The 16316-nt window shown below is 40.8% G+C and overlaps 1 protein-coding gene across 1 annotated transcript in view; it reads right to left on the reverse strand.

The window, feature by feature from the left end:
- The window catches only part of OXCT1 (3-oxoacid CoA-transferase 1), an 85829-nt gene that overhangs the window by 55478 nt on the left and 14035 nt on the right, over positions 1 to 16316 (reverse strand). Inside the window, exons 4-7 of the mRNA XM_086629021.1 lie at positions 12899 to 13034; positions 10563 to 10712; positions 8740 to 8846; positions 5410 to 5470 (exon numbers count right to left, since the gene is read on the reverse strand). Coding sequence (XP_086485147.1) covers positions 5410 to 5470; positions 8740 to 8846; positions 10563 to 10712; positions 12899 to 13034 — 454 coding nt within the window. The remainder of the gene's footprint in view (positions 1 to 5409; positions 5471 to 8739; positions 8847 to 10562; positions 10713 to 12898; positions 13035 to 16316) is intronic.

Consider the following 16316-nt stretch of genomic DNA (forward strand, 5'->3'; position numbering starts at 1 on the left):
CAGGTACAAAGCTCTGTATTCAAAATTAGGATGGGAGCGTCAGACTGAGAAACTACAATCCTGCAAATGCCAATTAATCACTGCGTGACTCTTAAGTCAAGTCTGACCTGTAGCTAATTCGATGGAAAAGAGCAGGGATGGCTTCCAATCTCTACTTCTAAGACTGTCTGCTTAAATTAAGTTAAACAGTCAGTCAGTGAAAAACAGAGACGGAACTAGGAACAGATACCAGAATTCAGAAATCCCTGCTGCCAAGAGAGTATCAGAATTACTACCCTACACAAACTCTTTCTTCTCACTCTAAATGGGATTGAGAATTTCACCCTTCAGCCTTGAACAAGGAGTCAGGCAAAAATCTTTTCAGATGCCTCAGTTCCCCAGTGATTAGTTCAAGACAGCTGCAGCCTGACAATGCTCAGTACTGAGGTTGTACTAGATGCCACATTGAGATATCTCCTTTCAATTCGATGGGTTTGAACTCTTAAATCCAAATGCAACATTCTGAATTCGACTTTGGAAGAATGACACTTAAGCCAATGAGGCATTGCATTTGTCTCAAAATACCTATTTGTCCTAAATCTCTGGTTATGCCTCTTCAATCATTAGTTTGTCCATGAGAAACTAGAGTTGTAAAGTAATACTAATGTGCCATCTTGCAAAAAGCTTGTCAGTTTTTAACTGGTATTGAAAATGCAACAAAACTCACGGTGGACACAGTTCACAGCAGATCTACTAAAGACTGTTAAGTGGAATTATAGCAAGAAAGATGTCACATAATTGCTGCTCACTGACAAGAAAATTCTACCCTATCACACACGGATAGAAGAGCAGAAAGACAGAATGAGATTGAATGTAGGTGGAAGGCTTTGATCTACGTAAGTTCTCTAAACGCCAGACTGAACAAAGCAGGAAGGGCAAGTGATTAGAAGGAAAGGGACTGATGAAACATTCTTTATCTCGTTTTTAAATGGAAAAATATTTTAAACCTTTCTTGAAAATCCACTGTGAAAATTCATGTACTGTCGCTGAGTTGTCCCTGTAAGTCATGCGACAAATTCTATGGTATTTTTTGCCATAGTTTGGTAAAACACAAAGAAATAACTCAAGTACCCAAATGTATTATCCAGAGATGTCTATACAACAAATGTACTTTCCAGATAAGATTCTACCAAAAAAACCCAACACTAACAAAACCCAACACCCCCCAAAAAAAACCTCACAAAACAAGACAAAAACTCCGAATAAACACAAGCCTCTTCCATTTAGAATTTACTGGAAATAGTCTATAATTTGTCTTGAGCTTACCATCAAACCATATTTAGCTTTCATTAGGCATATAAAATAAGTTACCAGAAAGTGATGAAAAAGCTAATAGAGCAGTCTATCTTTTAGATACTGCTATGCCTTAGCAAATCTCCAGTCACCAATAAATTTCCAGGCTGTTCCATGTTTTTAAACATTATCGTTTTATACAACAAAGAAAAAAGACAAAAAGATTGGAAGAAACTTCCAGATCAGCTAGTCCATCCTCTTTCTCAAGGCATAACCAAACGTCTGTATCTCATTCTGGACTGATACTTATGTAATTTATTAAACTTTAGAGATCAGGACTGTGATAGCTCCATGATTTGCCCCATCTATGCTTTTACGTACTTATTATCAGGAAGTTTTGCATAAAGTCTTACATGAATCTTCTTAAGCACAGCCTAAGCTTACTGTTTTTTCTTTCATGCACATATTATTTTATTTACCAAATTTGAAGGCTGCTGCCGTGTTTCCCTTCCAAAGGCTGATTGCAGCAAACATGCAGCTGGAGAGGGACTTTTTACAAGGGCGTGTAGTGATAGGACAAGGGGCAATGGCTTTAAACTGAAGGAGGGGAGATTTTGATTAGATATAAGGAAGAAATTTTTTACATTGAGGGTGGTGAGACAGTGGAACAGGTTGCCCAGAGAAGTTGTGGATGCCCCATCCCTGGAAGTGTTCAAGGCCAGGCTGGATGAGGCTTTGGGCACCATGGTGTAGTGGAGGGTTTCCCTGCCCATGGCAGGCGGGTTGGAACTAGATGATCTTTAAGGTCCCTTCCAACCCAAACCATTCTATGATTCTATGATTCTATGATTCTATGAAGTCCCGGCCAGAATCAGATGAACAATAATAAACTGAGGAACCATGGTGAACTCATCACTAAAACAGAGCATAGTGTTAGGAGTAGGTAATCCAAGGGGACCACATGGGACTTGCCTTTCTCAGAGGGGAAAGAGGGTCTTAGCTCAAAAGCTAGCAGGGCTCATTGACAGGGCTTTAAACTAGATTTGAAGGGGGAGGAGGGTAATATCAAGAATGATAAAGATATGCTGGAAGTACCTGTAGAACAGAAGAAGGGAATTCCAGCCACTCCAGCCAGGAAGTCAGATTCATCTGGGGCTCAACTTAAATGCCTTTATGTCAATGCGCGCAGCATGGGGGATAAGCAAGAGGAGTTAGAAGCGTATGCGCACCTGTTAGGATATGATCTTATTGGCATCACGGGGATGGGATGGATCCTATGACTGGAGTGTCAGAATAGAAGGGTACAGGCTCTTTAGGAAGGCTAGGCAGGGAAGAAGAGGAGGAGGAGTTGCCCTCTATGTCAAGGACCAGCTAGAGTGCATGGAGCTGCACCTGGGAACGAATGAGGTCCCGACTGAGAGCTTATGGATTAAAATTAAAGGCAGAGCAGGGACAGGGGATGTAGTAGTAGGGGTCTGCTACAGACCACCTGACCAGGAGGACTGGGTGAATGAGGCCCTCTACAGACAGACAGGAGCTGCCTCATGTTCACGAGCCCTGGTCCTCATGGGGGACTTCAACCATCCTGATATCTGTTGGAAGGACAACACAGGCAATCCAGGAGGTTCCTGGAATGCCTGGATGATAACTTCCTTGTCCAAGTGGTAAAGGAACCAACGAGGAGAGGTGCTTCGCTGGACCTTGTTCTCACTAACAATGAAGGGCTGGTGGGGAACGTGACGCTCAAGGACAGCCTTGGCTGCAGCGATCATGAAATGGTAGAATTCAAGACACTTAGAGAAGCAAGGTGGGTGCATAGCAGGCTCACTAGCCCGGATTTCAGGAAAGCAGACTTTGGCCTCTTCAGGGATCTCGTCGCTAGAGTACAATGGGATGAAGCCCTGGAGGGAAGAGGGGCACAAGAAAGCTGGTTAATATTCAAGGATCACCTCCTCCAAGCTCAGGAGCGGTGCATCCCAACAAAGAGAAAGTCAGGTAGGAACACCAGGAGGCCTGCATGGATGAACAAGGAGCTCCTGGACCAACTCAGACACAAAAAGTAAGCCTACAGGGGGTGGAAGCAAGGACAGGTAGCCTGGGAAGAATACAGAGAAATTGTCCAAGCAACCAGAGATCAGGTTAGGAAAGCTAAAGCCCTGAAAGAGTTAAATCTGGCCAGGGACATCAAGGGCAACAAGAAAAACTTCTATAGATAGGTCAGTGATAAAAAGAGATCTAGGGAAAATGTAGGCCCTCTCCGGAAGGAAACGGGAGATCTGGCCACCCAGGATATGGAGAAGGCTGAGGTTCTCAATGACTTCTTTGCCTCAGTCTTCACTGGCAAGAGCTCTAGCGGCATGGCCCAAGTCACAGAAGGCAAAGGCAGGGACTGGGAGAATGAAGAACCGCCCACTGTAGGAGAAGATCAGGTTCAAGACCATCTAAAGAACCTGAAGGTGGACAAGTCCATGGGACCTGATGAGCTGCACCCGCAGGTCCTGAGGGAACTGGCAGATGAAGTTGCTAAGCCACTATCCATCATATTTCAGAAGTCGTGGCAGTCTGGTGAAGTTCTCAATGACTGGAAAAAGGGAAACATAGACCCCATCTTTAAAAAGGGGAAAAAGAAGACTCAGGGAACTACAGGCCAGTCAGTCTCACCTCTATGCCCAGCAAGATCATGGAGCAGATCCTCCTGGCGACTATGCTAAGGCACACAGAAAATAAGGAGGTGATTGGTGACAGCCAACATGGCTTCACTAAGGGCAAATCCTGCCTGACTAATTTGGTGGCCTTCTATGATGAGATTACAGCATTAATGGAGAGGAGAAGAGCAACTGACATCATGTACCTGGACTTATCCAAAGCATTTGATACTGTCCCACATGACATCCTTGTCTCTAAACTGGAAAGACATGGTTTTGATGGATGAACCACTCGGTGGATAAGGAATTGGCTGGATGGTCGCTCTCAAAGAGTTGTGGTCAACGGTTCAATGTCCACGTGGAGGCCAGTGACGAGTGGTGTTCCTCAGGGGTCAGTACTGGGACCAGTGCTATTTAACATCTTTGTTGGTGACATGGAAAGTGGGATCGAGTGCACCCTCAGCAAGTTTGCAGATGACACCAAGTTCTGTGGTGTTGTGGACATGCTGGAGGGAAGGGATGACATCCAGAGGGACCTTGACAGGCTGGAGAGGTGGGCCTGTGAGAACCTCATGAAGTTCATCAAGGCCAAGTGCAAGGTCCTGCACATGGGTCGGGGCAATCCCATGCATAAGTACAGGCTGGGCAGAGAATGGATTGAGAGCAGTCCTGAGGAAAAGGACTTGGGAGTGCTGGTGGATGAGAAGCTCAACATGAGCTGGCAATGTGCGCTGGCAGCACAGAAAGCCAACCGTACCCTGGGCTGTATCAAAAGAAGCGTGGCCAGCTGGTCAAGAGAAGTGATTCTGCCCCTCTACTCTGCTCTCGTGAGACTCCACCTGGAATACTGTGTTCAGCTCTGGAGTCCCCAACACAAGAAGGACATGGAACTACTGGAACAAGTCCAGAGGAGGGCCACGAAGATGATCAGAGGGCTGGAGCACCTCTGCTATGAAGACAGGCTGAGAGAGTTGGGGCTGTTCAGCCTGGAGAAGAGAAGGCTCCGGGGTGACCTTATAGCAGCTTTCCAGTACCTAAAGGGGGCCTACAAGAAAGGTGGAGAGGGACTTTTTACAAGGACTTTTAGTGATAGGACAAGGGGCAATGGATTTAAACTGAAAGAGGGCAGATTTAGGTTAGATATAAGAAAGAAATTCTTTACATTGAGGGTGGTGAGATACTGGAACAGTTGCCCAGAGAATATGTGAATGCCCCATCCCTGGCAGTGTTCAAGGCCAGGTTGGATGAGGCTTTGGGCAACCTGGTGTAGTGGAGGGTGTCCCTGCCCATGGCAGGGGGGTTGGAACTAGATGATCTTTGAGGTCCCTTCCAACCTAACCATTCTATGATTCTATGACTCTATGACAAGACAGTCCCTGGTTTGAAATCCCTCAACAAGTCAAGAAAAGAACTCTGTCCCTAGAATACCATGCAAAGTAAAGGTGTTGGCTAACTACAGTGGTATAGGGCTTTCTATGTTTCAGTTCCCTACCTCTACCACCGTTGTCTTGGCAGCTTTGCACATAGGTTGGTTGAAGTTTCTTGCTGTTTTCCTAGAAAAGAAAAGAAAATTAATAAATATTAAAAGCTGTAATAGTACAAGGCAAGCCTTTTCAGAGATAAGCTACTACAAGTATCTCTGAATCATAAACATGACAAATCTTTTTGCCAAATAGCTAGAGGACTAATAAAAAAAACAGGAAGGAGGAAAAAGCATTATGGAATTGTGTAAGATGCACATGAAATTAAATCATATTTTGCTACATTAGAAAATATTTATTACAGCTCTTTTGACTTTTAATCAGCACGTCGCTTAACTGAAATTTGGTATGCTACCGATATCTTCATTTATTAGATCCAAGAGCGGCAGCAAGCTGGGCTTTGTGCTCTGCACCTTCCCACTACTTCACTGCACAGAGAATGAAATTAATCTCCACAGGGGTGCCAGCACAGGGCCTAACAACCTCTCAAGTCCCACACATGCCTTCATAATTCAAACTAGAACCTGGGATAGCACTTTCAGAGTAGTAAATTTAATCCAATTCTCTTGATTAAAAAAGCTGTGCCAGTTTTGGCATTCACTGCAAGACTCTGGCATTCATCCTAAGTATTCCCACACAGTATTTATGTAACAAGGAAAAAGAACCTCTAGGGAATAAAAGTAACGCGTGACATACATAACTGTGCTGGGATCTGCACCAAGATCCCAGTTGGCACAAGGAAAAACAAGCAACCTATGTCAGCCCCTCTCTGTATTTTTTTTGAAATGAAAAAAAACTGCTTGGCATAATATTTAAGAAAAATTATGTAAATTTTAGTGGGGTTTCATTGATAGCTTCTCAGCATTTTTCTCTTTTAAACAGTAGAATTCTTGAAAATTTTTCATCAAAATGCATAAAACTTGGCTTCAAAACAAGTAAAAACTTCCTTTCCCCTTGTCCCATTTCCACAGAAGCAATGTTTTTCTGACCATCGTTACTTCCTAACGTCTTCTTGTCCTTTCTTCGCTCTTTCCTGGGATGACCATGCCTGCTGACAACCGTGCTGAACTCTAGGGTGCTGCTGCCACCTCGTGGCTTTGGGGGAGGCAGGGAACTGAAATGGCCAAATCCTGAGACTACCATGCAGTTCTAACAGGAGTTCTAGTGCAGAGACCTACAGAATCAGAACTATACCCGAAGACACACATCTTGGGGAAATCCTGTTTTACTGGCAATACACAGAAGCTGTGAATCCCCTAACAGAGGCTACAGAAGGGACAATATCATTTGTCTGTGGGTCTCCTCTGTGGCTACGTAAACCCAAAAAGATCTAAGAAGAGGAAACCATAGAAAAAAGACTTGAATTTATATTCTTGTCTTAGTTCATGAATACAATACTAGATAGTACTGATTCAGGGAAAACTAATCTAAACTAGTTAAAGCAGAAAATGAGAAGAAAAATAGAGTTACAAAAGCTGAATTAAAATAGCAGGGGAATAGATACAGATGGGGGAAGGCAGATGTGGAAACAAAGAATTCAGTATTTCATCCCAAGTGACTACTTTGCTGAGCCAAATACTTTCTCCAAATCATAGTGGCTGATCTGCCAGTAAAAGACACTGATATACAATTATTTTTACAGAGGGGGGAAAAGTTACTAGAAACCATTTCAATGTCAAATTAAGAAGAGTTAATAGGCTTGATTCGGATCCTATTTATAAAAGCTTATGCAATTTAGAATGTTTGGGTTAGTAAAGTTGTTTCAGAAGCAGAAGTCTTTTACAAGATGAAATGTCTTATTTCTAAAGAACACATCATTTAGAAGAAGAAAAAAACAGAAACACTGTACTTATTTTCCAACACAGAATAATGTTTAGGTTTTTGGAGTATGAAATCTAGAAACTAGCTAGCCAAGTCTGCACTTCTATTTTAAGATAGCTTTCTGGACATCTAGATTTGTCAATGTCTATAAAGTCCATTGTTCCAGTGATGGATTCCTAAGCTGACCCAAAGGCATGACAACAGCTTTTCTCCAAATGCAAAAAATGGCCAACTACTTCAGAGTAGAGTAAACCAACAAACTAAATGCACTATGTACCTAATGGTGCAGAGATGAAGGGACACCTCAGATAGGAGCTGAATTTAAGTATTGCAGAACCACTTGAAGCATGAGGAGATGACCTGACATGACTGTCTGACAGAAGGGGCCCTGACTCAGGTCATCCCTTCACTTCTCTGTTTCTTTGTCAAGAGTGTACTTTCACTGGCACCAAACCACACTTCCACTTGTAAAGTGGAAGTATATTGGGCTAGAAGAACTCCAAAGCAGAATGGTACCAGATGAAAATGGAGGGGAGTCAAAGGAGGTAGAACATCCACAAAAGCAGTGACACTCCCTGCTGTTGTGCCTAACAAGCAAAGCTCCAAGAGAGTTTAAGAGAGTTTAAGACCTGGAGACACTCTGTTCTGCATCTGCATCAGGCTAACAAAGCAAAATACCCATATATGCATCCTTTAGCTAACACAGAAACAACAGAGATTATTTCACTACGTTTGAGAGCCTTGGACTTTTTGTCTTGGTGTCCTGGCTTTGGCTGGGAGTTAGCTTTTCTTTTTAAAGCAGCTAGAGACTGCATCATTCAACATCTTCTTGTGGTAAACTGTAACTGATTACCACAACACCTTTTCATCTGATAGCCATAAACCAAACAAATAAAGACCAGACATCAAACATAAGCAAACCTCTCCTGCTTCAGTTCAGGACAAACCAGAGCACAAATATAACAACTCAAACAAATTGTGTTATCACTACTGCAACATACAAACTTTTCACTACAAAGTTTAAACTCATATGACGCCTCTCCCCACGTCACTGAGATCAAATTGACTTTAAGCACACTTTTCTGGGAACAGAATGAAGTTTTTCCCACCACTGACTGGCCAGGAGACTGACTCAGCTCCTTTTCTTTTGACATACACAAACCTGCACTTCTTGGGTCAGCTTTCAATCACATAAGGACGCAAACTATCATGAAAATTGAAGTGAACAGCATGTCACCACATTCCTCCACAGTCACCGTAATGACTTTGGTCTGCTATGTCTCATTTTTAACTACCCATCTTTTATTTCGCAGCTATGTTTGAACTCTCAAAAGTCATTAGAAAAAGCAATTATATTTTGGGGTTTTATAGCAGTACAATTTGACAGCAGGGAAAGGCAATATGAGAGGAAGTTCAATGAGTAAAACATTATTTTGCTACCACATAGGAGACAGAATTCTCCTTCTCTCTCATTATCCAAACGATTAAAGAATCTTTCCCAACTGGTAAACAAGTTACACCTGAAAATTATGTTTCCCGCACGATCAGCCTTCCACGCCTTCACAAGAGCGAAATCTCCTGTAATCGACTCCTCCAGAATAAAGTGACGCCCATCGAACTCTCGCACCTAGAGAAAAGTACATTATTGAGACGCAGGTTTCTTCAAGCACATCTCCCATGTAATATTTATTTTATGGGGTTAATTTTTCAGACTATTCTATTTAGATTTCTATTGTACTTCATAAAGTTTTTATCTGAAAAACTGTAGCTCAACTGCATAATAACAGAGATGCACAGAAAGGCTGTAAACTTCAGTTTTATCACAGTTCCTCTGTTTAGTGAAACAGCACGAGAGCCAGATCCATATTCCTGCAGCTCCATCTACCAGAATTAGACATGATTTTTCCTGCACATCTACCAGCTAACCAGAAACTAAAGCAGAACTGTAATGGAAAAGTTCATAATCACTGCCCACCACCAGAAACCCCAAATCTAAAATGTGGATTTGAGACAGAGTACTCAAATCACATCATCTGACGGGCTGAATTTTATTTGGTTTTCTGTGCATTTATGATCAGTATTTGTAATGATATTGTGCCTGAAGCCAGAATATGTAACTGACAAATAGCTAGTATATTAATCCAATACAGAAACATGAAACAGTATTTTTCTTAACAATGTAGGTTAGAGTATACACAAATACTACTTGAGAGCCATTTAACAATTCTGAGAGGAGGAGAAAGTATGACAAAAGTGTGTCAGAAGAAAGTTTTTTGGTTCTGTAAAAGGAGATCTGAGCTTTTATAAAAAGACTCTTGCATCCAAAATGGATTTGGAGAATGGATTTGATCAAACCATGTTAGTCATGTTATTAGCCCCCCCAAAAGACTGAGTTGAGTAAGAGAGACTTTTCTACACGTCAAAGTAGAAGAAAAATGTTTTCAAAATTATAATCTATTTAATAAACAAAACATTCCTTCAAATAGTACATCATCATAATGACATATTCAGTAAGAAAATTAGGGAAATAAATGACTAAGTTAATGATTAGATGCTGAAAACAGCCATGTATAAAATACACAAAAAACCATAGAGGGGGAAAAATTACTTTTACCCTAGAGACATTGTTGAGGTGGAATTTAATGCCATTTGCAGCCTAATTGGAACATATAGCATTAGCCCCATCCATTTCTTCAAGTACAGTTATGGCACTGTGAAATCTCTTCCCTTCTCCAAATTCTACATCCAATTTCAACACAAAGCCCTTGTTTCTCACTTGGAAGCCTTTTTTTATTTCTTTGCAATTTCAAATACTCGAGACTAAACTGCATTTCAACTGTTGGCAAATGCATTTCCTGAAAGTTTGTGTCAACTGAGCTCTTCCCTGCTTAACAGGAAAATGTCTCATCTCTTCTAATGCTCAAGTTTCATGTATAGTGCAGGATCACAGTATATAAGGAGTCCCTGCCCCACTAACAGGAGGTTGTTCTCCATCCGCACTGTGCACTGCAGTGGCCTGATACAAGATTTCTTTTGAGTACAGAGTGAACCTGGTCAGAGAACCGTCAAGTGAAGAGTATCTCACTAAGGCAGGTTTTCTCTTGGACCAGTTCTTGATGCTAAGTCACTCTAAAAATGTAAAATCTTTTCTAACACATCACAGACAACTGAAGTGAGCAGCAGGAGGAAAACTAATGTGTCTGGTACCACAGCCATCCTGTTAATCCAATATACCAAGGTTAATCTTGGCCAGGAGGTGTTTAAATTACTGTTTATCTTGGATGTATGTAAGACATTCAGTTTTCAAAGCAGAAGGCTTCCTCACAACAAATTAACATCTTACCTCTCTTGGCTGGCTAGCAATGGCAATGGTGCCATCTGTGTTGTATTTGATAGGCGCACCCCCTTCCTGCACCAGCGTCCCATAGCCGGTACTGGTGTAAAATGCTGGGATTCCTGCTCCTCCTGCTCTAATACGTTCAGCGAGCGTACCCTATGAGAAAACACATTTAAGAACTAGTCATTTGGGAATAACAAATAAAACTTTGATGAATGGCTTGCATGAGCTTATTTTCATATCCTATCACATAGAGCTTTTCTTTCTGAACTCAGCAGACCATCACATCTGTTTCTTCCTCCCATTTTACCTCTCCTTTGTGGGACTGGTACTGGATATGGCAAGAAATGCTTCACACATGGCCATAAATTGCTCAAGAGCCCACCATCACACATATCCCTGTAAACTCTCAAGCCTCAGCAATTTGCTGTGCCTCCTCTCCTTCAGCTTGTTTCCGAATCCGTTAGCCTGAGAAGGGTACAGAGTTCTTTTTCTCTTTCCCACCCAACTACATACGCTGTAAAGTTTTTCTTAACAGTACCACATATTTATGTTTCATTTTCCAATGCCTTAAGAGAAACTTTCAAGGTGAAACAGCCACAGAAAGGAAGAGGGAGTCCTGTGATCTGGGTTGCACATGCTAAGAATACCAAGAAGTTGACAGAACAGCATTTCTACTCTATTTGCGCACTCTATTTGTACTCTGCTCTACGTCCAGCTGTACCACAGATATCAACAGCTCAAATTCCTCATCAGCCTTAATTACAGACTTATGGCCAAAGACACGTCTGTCTGCTTTTCATTAGTGTCCTTTCCCAATTTTTTTTTATATTTTTCTGGATTCAAAGAAAGACAAGACCGTCATGGTCAATTACCTAGCTTGACGGCCTCCAAAACATAGGTTGTGTTTTCCCCAGTTATCCTGCAAGAAACACAATGACTTCTGGTAGGTTTACAAAATGGTGGTTAGAAGCAGACGCAAACCATGCAATGATACAAAGTCCTGTGTTCCAAGCAGCCTTAGCATTTCAAGATCTCTCCACGACCTCTCCCTTACTATGTAACAAGGACACAACAGTCTCCCATTTTGCCTACAGTCGCACCAAATTTTAAGAGCATTTTCCAAAAGGTTACTTTATCCTGACAAATATTCCAATTCCCCGCATCTCCTAGCAAGTCATTAATTCACCTTACTGCCTACGATTGCACACTGTAGACCAAACACTTTCATGCTGGACCTACATAGTTTGTCTGTACAGTCCGCAAAGCCAGTTACATGTCTAAGGAGTTCGAGGTCTTCTAGATGAAAGCACTGAACATTAAGTAGGAAGAAGGAAAAAAAGAATTGTGAGGCGACAGAAAGGTGAGATTTGTGACTTCTGAAACACGAGAAGTGACAAGTGCCTGGTTATTTCCAGGTCAGCTAACTGGTTGTAAAAGGAGTTTTCTGACCATCTCTGAGATTCTAAGAGACATTCCCATGAGATGGAGGCCAAGATTCTCTTCTCCATAAAAACTTACAACAGTTGCTTTTTCCCAGAGACTTAAAGCAATAACTGTTTAAAGCCCAAAGGTTATGTATGACCTTTGGAAATGCCACACACTAACATGCTGTAGGCTTTAAAGTTAGATTACTGATTTCAGAAAACTAGATCTCAATAGAACGTGACTGATACTCATGATTTTTGTATCTCTCTGCATTCAGGCTACTTGGGTAGCTCAACAGTGCTAAAATAGTTAAAAGTATGGTGCTAAAAAGTAAAATTGTAAATATTGGCTCATAACACTATGCAGAGATTCACTTAATTAAGCTTTAATGAACAAGGCCAAAAGAGTTATGTCTCACAATGAACTGAAACCTCCTAATTTGATTCCTACCCACCAGATGGCAGACACTGCACACGCAACTGCCTCAAAAGCACACACCAGCTGCCTCCAGTGCAGGAATTCAGCAACTCTCTAAACTTTTCCCCTTATATGGGCCACAGTAGTGGGCATACTTTGTGTGTTTTCCTACAGTCTGGAAGGAACTACCAAAAATCAGACATTGTACACTAAAATATACACACACGTGTATATATATATATGTTTACTTGAAATTAATACAATGTAACAAGCCATAAAAGGACCACACAATACGACCAGTTAGTTCTTAACTGACCATTTGCAGCTTACCAGCCATGATCCTAAAATGGCAAGTGCCATCTGTCTTTACTGCACATCTGCACACAGGCAAAACACTAGGATTGCAAAATAATTTTATAAAAGCACTTAAGCATTATCCTACTGAGTACTTTAGATGAAAAGAAATCACCCATCTCCTGGAGACACTCACTCCTTACCTGAGGTGTCAGCTCAACTTCAAGCTCACCAGATAAATACTGGCGTTCAAATTCAGCATTCTCTCCAACGTATGATGACACCATCCGTTTTATCTGCTTAGTCTTAAGCAGAAGACCAAGTCCAAAATTGTCAACGCTGTGTAGAAAAAGCCAGACAATACTCAGCATTTGTAACAGTTTTGTTTTATTCAAAGCACTTGATAAACTTTAATGACTCAACAACATAGGACAAAGTTATCTCTCCTCATTTTAGATATAAGGAATTGGAGACAAAAATGAAATTCCAGTTTTTAGGAGAGAGAACATCAAAGCTACAAGTTACGAGTCCAGTGCTCAGACCTCATCTCTTCCAAGGCATTGAATACTTTCAAAACTTTTTTTAAAGACATTTCACACACAAATACCAGCTTAACAAGTGGTGTTATTTTACATATCTGTTCCTTTAAAAGGCCTTACTAATTAATAAAAAGTAACATATGGTACAATTTGGCTTTGAGTGAACAAAGACTGCAAGGGATTGTTTAGCAGCTCAAGGAGAAAGGCACATTCACATTTATAGTGCTGGTTTGTACACAAGAGAATATTTGTATTTAATTTTTTTATTTGTGTATTCACTTTCTTTTGCCACTCTCAAAGAAATTGCCTACTCCTGCAAAAGATATTAACACTGCAGTCAAGATTTTCTTGTCTGTGTCATAATATCAGCTTAAATTGAATGCCAAAGATAACATATGTTTTTCTTGTGCCAGTGCTTCTAAATTCTGATATCCTAAAGACATTACTCTTTATTAGCCTTCAGCATTTTTGTGATGTTTGTCACCACATATTGTGTACTGATGGGACAAGAACATATTTCAAGAGTTACTGTAACAAAGAGAGCTCTGTAAAAAAAGCTATTTCAATTTGAAAAGACATGAGGTTAAAATATAAAAATGGCAGTAAACAGAGATGATATTACAAAGGCACGTTTCTTTCACATTTCCAACACATTATGCAGGATGTTGGCATCTCACCTGCTTGGCTCACCTTAACCCTGCCTTTATAAGCTATGGTGATGGGGAAAAAAAGAATGTAAAGGAGACATGTATAACTACTGTAATACAAATCTATACTCCTCACACAGAAAATACTACCTTACTCAAAAAACAGAAAATAAAACCAACTTAGAAATCAAGATATGATGCTGAGTGAGCTGAGAGGCATTTGTTTTGCACAATAAATCAGTGTAGATCAGAGGAAAGAACCCACTGAGCCACAAACAAACCTCACTTAATCTACATGAATACTCCACCACTTCAGGAACCACATCAGACATCCCAGCTGTGACCCTCCTGGCATCCCTTCAAAACGTCAGATTTAAAAAGTTTACTATTATACAGTTTTCATTTTCAAATACGGAAGTGGTACTGATGAACCCAATTTTACAACAGCACCACTCTCATCTTGCTTGCCACCGCCAACGTCCCAAAACATGTGCTGCAGTGCTGCATCTGACGGGAGGGCGGCTGCGCAGAGCAGTACCAGCACCCGCTCTTCACCCCCCTACTACAATACTCGCAAGAGCTGCATGGACAGACGTGCAGTCAGAAAGACTTCTCAACTGCATGCATAATGAGGACTATATTAATATCAGGACTATTTTAAGAAGACAGCCCTCTTCTATGCATACACAGGCATTTTGGAAACTGCATGATAGGAAGTGAAACAAGCTTCTCTGATCTGGTTCTCTGAATTTTTTCCATGTTCTCTAGATGTAAAGAAGCTGACTTACTATGAAAGCTTTCTCCACTCCCCAACTCTGACCTATTAAAGAGAAACAAAAATCTAATTCTGATGCAATGTAAAAAGTGTTGCAGTGCCAAAACCTTGAGAATAATATGCGTCCTGCCTGGAAACAACCTGTATTTCTAACTCCCCACAGGATAAAATTCCAGCAGTTTGAAACTAAGAGAGATGGGAGTAGAAACAGGAGTCTTCTGGGAAAAGAAAGGGATTAAAAAAAAGCGTAAAAATACAAATGCCAGAATTTCTCATATAGGGTGACTCAAAGCAGGACAATCCCTCTCACTAGAAAACCATCAAACCCTGACCTCTGGTTATAAAGGTAATAAGCAAACAGACTTAAGCAAACAATTCAATATAAAGTTAATAAGCAAACAAATAAGTAACGGACCAGACAATACCTGACAGCAGTTTAATGGGTTTGTGTAACAAACAGTACCGTGTAGCAGAAGTACAGAAGTTAAACAAAACTGTGTAGGGCTTTGTAGTGCAAAACCCAGCAGGGGCCGCTTGAACTCCTTACAAACCAGAGTTTGTTACTCCCGTGCATCATTCCAGTGATTAGCACTGCTCTTAGCACCGCAAAACTTGCAAGCTATCAAACAGAAACAGACAGACACGAGACCTCTCCACGCAGACAACAAAATTCTGAGTGCACCTTCACATGAGAAAGGGACAGCAACAGAGGGTGAACAGCAGATTCGTAATGGTTAAAGAAATTTCTGTCTCATTTGACTAAAATCTATAATCCTTCCTCCTACACTCTCAGAAGCTGGACTGGAGCACGTTGTCCTTGACAGGATTTTGCGTATCGTCCTGCAGGACTCCATGCAGGATCCCATACAGATACACTTGATTCCCTCATCTACTACATGAAGGTATTTTCTGTCAAACAAAATTTTGTAGTTACAAAGGTCCCTATAGATGTTAAATAGAAAATCATACAAAATTATTCTCTCACACTATTCCCAAGTTGTCCTCACTTAAGTCACTCTTTCCTCTCACTTCAAAGGCAGTCAATTTATTCAAAAACAAAACTACAGTGAGGATCAGTCATTAAGCACACAGGTCACACAACCTTATTTCCCTAGCACGACGACAACAGGAATTTTACCTTCAGAAAGTCATGCACCAAGAGGCTCTGCCTGCCTGATAACACAAAATTACTTCAATTCCCCTCTTCATCTTCAGAATAGCATCACAAAATCCAATTGCTGTTACTCATCTTAACGTTTATTTTAGATGCAAATTTCTCAAAAGAAATAGAGTGCTATCCATTTTTTTAAGGATGCAATATGCATTCAGGTTTCTAGCCAAAATAAACCTTTTGCCTTCCATGTACATCAGTTTTCCTTTCATCTTCCTCCAAAAACTCATTTTGAGCATTTTGGTCCATTTTACACTTCCTATGGCTTTTTCTTACATTTGAATGTCTTAAGAAACCAACATTTCGCAAAGCAGTGAGAATTCTGATCTCACCCTTACTCTCCCTACTCTTTGCTCTTTACTTGACATCTCTATTCCAAAATAAAAAACAATTTCTGGTTTTGTGAAATTTCTTTTAATATAACATTTCAAAATAACATTTTTTATGTTAATTACTTGTTCTTCATTCATATTTTGCTGCTTTCTTGGC

This window comes from Tauraco erythrolophus, chromosome Z, assembly GCF_009769465.1.
Source record: "Tauraco erythrolophus isolate bTauEry1 chromosome Z, bTauEry1.pri, whole genome shotgun sequence".
Taxonomy (NCBI): Eukaryota; Metazoa; Chordata; class Aves; order Musophagiformes; family Musophagidae; genus Tauraco; species Tauraco erythrolophus.